Source organism: Artemia sp. Qi Xiang Cuo, unplaced genomic scaffold (assembly GCF_049724085.1).
Source record: "Artemia sp. Qi Xiang Cuo unplaced genomic scaffold, ASM4972408v1 HiC_scaffold_2954, whole genome shotgun sequence".
Lineage (NCBI taxonomy): Eukaryota > Metazoa > Arthropoda > Branchiopoda > Anostraca > Artemiidae > Artemia > Artemia sp. Qi Xiang Cuo.
In genome coordinates this window covers 3,197,781-3,203,973 of record NW_028300808.1, presented here as the reverse complement: position 1 = coordinate 3,203,973, position 6,193 = coordinate 3,197,781, and the positions used below count along the sequence as shown (strand labels likewise).

The 6,193-nt window shown below is 36.2% G+C and overlaps 1 protein-coding gene across 1 annotated transcript; it reads right to left on the bottom strand.

Annotated features, from left to right (window-relative positions):
• Window positions 1-1,477: 1,477 nt before the first annotated feature.
• LOC148938378 (uncharacterized) lies at window positions 1,478-5,429 on the bottom strand. The gene is made up of 2 exons (XM_089107840.1): window positions 5,390-5,429; window positions 1,478-3,390 (listed from the first exon to the last, which is right to left on the bottom strand). Exons 1-2 carry the CDS (start codon window positions 5,427-5,429, stop codon window positions 1,853-1,855), a joined length of 1,578 nt encoding a protein of 525 aa, XP_088963966.1. The 3' UTR covers window positions 1,478-1,852.
• Window positions 5,430-6,193: the final 764 nt, after the last annotated feature.

Genomic DNA, 6,193 nt, shown 5'->3' with positions numbered 1-6,193 from the left:
GGAATTTATATAAACAAACTGTAGGTATTCCTATGGGTGGGAATGCGAGTCCATTCATAGCAGACCTGTTTTTAAGTCAATTAGAATATGAATATATGATAAATAAAAATAGCCCAAGCAATGTAAAATATAACCTTTAAAATAATAAAAGATATCTGGACGACCTCTTAGTAATAAATTGTGCAGAGTTTATTGAGATTTCAAAAAATATTTATCCACAAGAGTTAATTCTTGAGCCTTGCTATGGGATGGAGCACTCCGACCATTTCTTAGATTTAAATATTAATATTTCAAATAATAATAAATTAGTTTTTAAATTATTTAATAAAACGGATGATTTTAATTTTGAAGTAATTAATTTTCCATTTCTTGAAAGTAATATACATTCAAATATTACTTATTCGGCTTATTATTCCCAATTATTTAGGTGTGCAAAAATATGCAGTAATTACACAGATTTTAAAAATAGATGTAAAAAGCTGAGCGAAAAACTGATCTTAAGAGGGTTTTCTGCCAAAAAAATTAGTTGGCAATTCAAAAAAATTAGTTTCATGCATCATGAACTTTTAAGTAAATATACAAAAAATTATAAATAAATACTATTGGTAACTATTGGTAACTATTGGTAACTATTGGTAACTATAACCAAACAACCTATTGGTACGTTTATGTGTAGAATTTCACGGTAGATGTGGAATTATATCTCAAATATAGTCTGGTAAATTTTTAACCCATTTAATCATTTACGATATGTGGATTGGAACTCTGTGAATGACCAATGGTGACTAAGTATAACCCACCAGTAATTCCCTCTTAATGGGAAGATGTTTTTCACTTAACGGATTCTAATAATACTTTAATATAATATTTATTTATTTAGTGCCGAAGGATTTGCTGAAAAAATAGCCTTCTAAAAAGATATTGATGTCAGCTCTTTATTATGCTTATATACTTTGCCAAGAATTAGCGGGAATCTACGGAGGCAAGCTTTGAAATCCTGCGTCTAATGATCTTATTCGAAAAGCGAATATGATGTACCAATGTTGACTTGCAATTACGGAAAACTCCTGAGACTAAGAACCTCTGCATTTCAGCCGTTAAACCCGGAATCCCATGAGAACGTCTAAGCCAAGAAATAGGGAAGACATTAGAAGACGAGTGGGTAGAGAGGTCTCCACTAGTCCTTGTTATGTCTTGTTCCCTCATTGTAGTATCGTTTGCGTAAAACCGTGCGGTTATGCCGCTGCACATGCGTTTCTTATACAGCACGGACTTGCGTGAACAATGCAGATATATTAAAACATTTCGAAATCCGATTTTAATGACCAACTTGCTGTCTAACTCGCTTTCAGTATTTTTTTTTGCTGCTTGGCTATATTTCTTCTGTGTTTGGAAAAATGTGCTCCTACCACGGAAAATTTTAGAAGAAAGCCACAAATTTTTAGAAGAAAATTTTTAAGAAATTTGGCGGTCCAGAACGCATAATAAGTAAATTTTCTGATGGTCGAGCTTTCATTCATCAAAAAGTACGTCCCAACTTCTAAATTTGAAGATGCATGATACGCACTTTACAGTATATGTTACTCATAGTAGGTAATACAACTTATTTGGTAAATGTTGACATGGAACAACTTTCTTAACCATATGCATAGTTAAGAAATAATTCTTGTTTTGCGTCAGAGTATTTTCCAGTTTCAACACTTTTTATGATTAAGCATAATCCCATGTTGATGTCAATTGTGTGCTTAGATTCAAAATTAACAACACAACTCTCGGAATGTCTGACACATCTCGAGCGATAGACTTGCTCCACAATAGACGTAACTGGTTTTTTTTTCACTAGAATGTAATTTTAACCAAGAAAACCTGGGAATGTCAATCCACCCATTCCTGGGAATATATTAGGGAACATTGTCGGTTGTAGAGGAATGGAGGATGTTACATACGACGTAACAACAGTTGGAAAAACTGTCGTAGATGTTACTGTTGTCATCGTCGCTTGGGCTTTAAAAATTATTCTGTATGTCCTATAATCTGTGGAAGTGGTCATAGTCTCCACTGTCACGGGACTGCTCATAACAGTAAATTGGAGAAAAGGGTTTGTAACAGAGGTGCTTGGGATATTGTCATATTTCGTTAGTGTTGTTTCTCCAATTTTCCGCGTCAAGGTGCTATAAATCGTAGAAACACCGTTCCAAATAGGAACTAAATCGGTTTTAAAAACATCACTAGTTTCAAAAACTGGCTTCTGAGACGCTTGTGGAAACATAGGATTTACAGGGGGCATTCCAAATCCAAATCCTGGGTTCATGTAAGGGTTCAAAGCTGCATATTGGTTTACATAACGCATCATCGCAAACTGCTGCATTTGCTCTGCAGTCAGACTGCTTGGTTCTGTAGCAATAGGTGTTGCATCAATTGTTTTGTAAATTTCTGAAACAGCAGAAGTTACTTCTTCAAGTGGGGGTGTTGGTTCTACAAGTAACGCCGAAGTATCAATAATGCTGGGTAAAATTTCGAATCTTTCGAAGTCGGTTGGATCAAAGTCATTGTCAATTTCTGATATATCCGATAAGGTACTATATGGCTGGCGAAGAACTCTTTTCTGATTTGGTATATTTTCATCATAATCATCCTTAAAATTCAAGTCAGAATTGTCTAGTCTACTGTTATCATCACTTGTTTCAGGTGAAGAATCCAGTGAATCAGTATGTAAAAATTCCGGAGGAACAGTTTTTACAGCAGTAATGAGTCTAGTTATATAGTAAGATTGCGTTAAAGTCATATCAGTTGAAAGCCTTCCTCTAGTGAATGGGACAATGCTTGTTTTAGTCATAAGCTCAACAGAGCTAAATGTTTCTGTTACAGTACTCATCATCAGTTCAGGCATAAAATGACTGTCTTCTATGTCTTCATTAACTTCTTCCACCTCTTGAACTTCCTCTTCTCTATCTACAGGTTCTATCTGAGGTACCTCTACATCCCTTTCTTTAATTTCATCTACTTCTTGTTGATATTGGTATTCATTGTCTTCTGGGAACGGCTCTTCAGGTTGTATTGGCTCGTCGTAATCAGGAGCTTCTATTTCGGGTTCTGGTGTAACAGGTCTTGGAGAGTGCCTTGTACTTGTTTTAGTAACAGTTAGATACCGGGTGCTTTTAATATTTCCAATATTCATTACCTGGGGAGACTTTAGTGTTACAAGCTCTAAGTATATATCTGAATATGCACTAGGAGTTACAGTCTGTACATGCAAAGTAATTATTGTTGGTTCTAAGGGTGGCTCGGGATTAATTTGTTCGACAGCAGTAGATTCATCATAGAGGTGTTCTTTTTCTAAGCTACTATAAAAATCTTGTTTATTATAGCTATCATATGATTCATCAAAATCTTAACGATCTCCGATTCCAGTGTAATTTTGCGGTAATATTGGTAACAGCGCAACAGTGGTAATTTTATACTCATTTTTATCCAAGAGATCCACACATTTCGTATCGTTGATTTGCTAGCTCTTTAGTACGTTCAAACATGAGGTGTGAGTTACCCCTTCGGAAGTCGTCTTCACACTACTGACACTTATTGGGTGTCATGTCTTTGTGTACCCGGCAAGTTTTCTTCTCGATTTGGCGTTTGAGTTGCTTGAACCTATCCTTGTTTTCATGATCCTGCTTGTGTCTCTCGTTACTCATGTCAATGATCTCTTGGTTTATCCATGCCGTGTCTCCTGAAGATTTACGGCCAAGAAGTAGCTCCGCTGTCTTACATATATCCCTGCTACTTCACATCACAAACTTATCAATGTCGGCTGGGCTAGATAGGTCAGGTGTTTTTTGCATAATCTTCAATAGTCTTTTGTTTACCTGCTTCTACACTCTTATTTCGTCTTCTTGTCATTCAGGGCTTCTACACGAAATCTTGGGACTTCTTGCTTCGATTTGACAACAAAGTTTAATCTAAGACAAACTGATGACATGGGGAGACTGTGATCACTATCGAAATCTCCACCAGATGTAGTTACTGTGTCTGTGAACAATGATTTCCACTGGTTTGATCAACGATTTCCATGATGGCAGACATTCCATTAGGAGACCACCAAGTTATTTTCCTCTCTTGCTTGTGATTCAATGAGTCGCCCTCCACTCCTGTTGATCTGTACAATTCCAAACTTACCCATGATATTTTTGTTTTGACTTGTGTCATTTTCCAAGATTGAATTGAAGTCTCCAAGTACTACAACGAAGTTTTCCTTTGGAATGGTATCAACATGGTTCTGAAGCTGACAACAAATATATTTACACTCTTTATCCGACTTTGATGAATCAGAAACGTAAACCTGCAGTAGAGAGAGGATGCTCAATTTACTTTTAAGTCAGATCATCATCAATATTTCTGAGACAGACCGAGACAGGAATACTGGCAGATTCCCTCAGTGTAAAATTTCTACAGAAAGTTAACTCTCCATTGGAATTTTTCCCCTTTTAAAGTCCTCCTCCTAAGAAAAATGTCAGAATATTTCCCAATAACAATAAATTACTTTTATGTATCTATTAATTTCGAACTTTCGTTTGTTTTTAGTTTTTTTAGGGGGGGGGGGCGGTTACTATTGAGCCGAGCAGCTTCTTACTTACAGTTTGTTGCCGCGAACTATTTTGTTACCCGATTCGTGAAGCCACGCGTTTTAAGAGAACCTTACGGTTTAGCGAATCGATTCGTACTAGAAAAAGTATCTAGCAATGTGAAAAATGCATGCATTTTAGGCATGAACTGTGAAGCTATGCTCGAGAGTTGACATGAGATTCAATCGTAATTTAACCCCAGTCCAAACCAAGCATAAAGTTTTTTTAATTTCTGAAGCAGTACTGGTTTCTCTCTTAGTTCTTTCACGTTCTCATGCGCTGTTTTCACAAACATGACTCAAACACTTTTTGCTATGATAAATGCAAACTTCTTCCCGTAAGTTATCTTCCCTGTGCAACTTTTGGGTTTTTCATCTTATCCAGCCGTCCTACGGTTCTAATATTTCACTGGAAGACTTTTTATTCTTCCCGAATCTGTTTTGCATGTTGTTGCAACAGTCCGTAGTGTTGTATTCATGTGTCGTTTTGTCGTAACTTGTCTTAAAGCATCAACATAATGACGACCTCTGTCGATCATACACTTATCTGAAATAACATAAATTCTTCTGAAATTCATCTGAAAGACCATACCAAGTAAAAGAGTGTAACTGACAAAACTGTTCATCGAGCATTCAGAGTGGGGTGTCTCCTCTTGAAGGTGGGCTCAGTGGTCAATATTCCTAAAACGAATTGGCAAATGACAGCAGAAGTCAATTTAACTCACAAGTGCTTGTAAGCGATGTGAGCACTAAAGTTAAGCCAATCAAACTTACAACCAGCAGCTGCATCGAATTCCTCTCCAGATCTAAACATGTTTGTGGGTATCAAATTGATTTTTTTTTTATCTTCTTTTTTTATCTGAATTTTTTTTGAGGAGTTATGGGTTAATTTAGTTTTTACTTTGGGGCGTGATCGTCTCTTACAAGGTTGCTAGCTACCCCTGCAACTCGAATTACTGTGGGTTACAGTTCGTTCCTCGTTGTAAATTATTACAACAGGATAAAGCATAAGGATTTTTCTTCTTTGAAATAGAAGAAGACAAACTTCAAACAATCAAGTAGATAACTAAATCGAATACAATGATTGCAAGGATTTGTTATTCCAATGATCGTATTTTAATGTAACAGGGGTTTCGGACAAGGCGGCTCTAACAGAGTACTTTTTGCTTTGACATGACTTTTTTTTGAATTTTTGAGTTTGAATTTTTATATTTCTTAACATTGGACGTGATCGTCTCTTACTTGGTTGCTAGCTACCGCTGCAACCAGGATCTGAATCTTTTTTCAGGATTTATTGGTTATTTTAGTTCCTACTATGGGGCGTGATCGTCTCTTACTGGGTTGCTAGCTACCGCTACAACCCAGATAATTGACAAACACCATTTATGATGAGCTTCAATGGTCCTTTATGTAATACCGCTGCGAACCCTATAACAACAAACAGGAAAATATTACAAACAAGAAAAAGCCTTCGGCCTTTTCTTCTTTGAAATAGTAAGAGACGAACCTCAAACGATCAAGTAGCTAACTAAGTCTAATATTTGCAATAATTTTTTATTCCAATTATCCTCTTTTAAG

What these genes read in the sequence shown, in the direction of transcription:
- LOC148938378 (XM_089107840.1), bottom strand. Translation starts at nt 5,429, where the DNA reads ATGTTTAGATCTGGAGAGGAATTCGATGCAGCTGCTGGTT. An exon ending in ATTCGATGCAGCTGCTGGTT is followed by an intron (nt 3,391 to 5,389) that starts GTAAGTTTGATT and finishes GAGATCGTTAAG; the next exon opens with ATTTTGATGAATCATATGAT.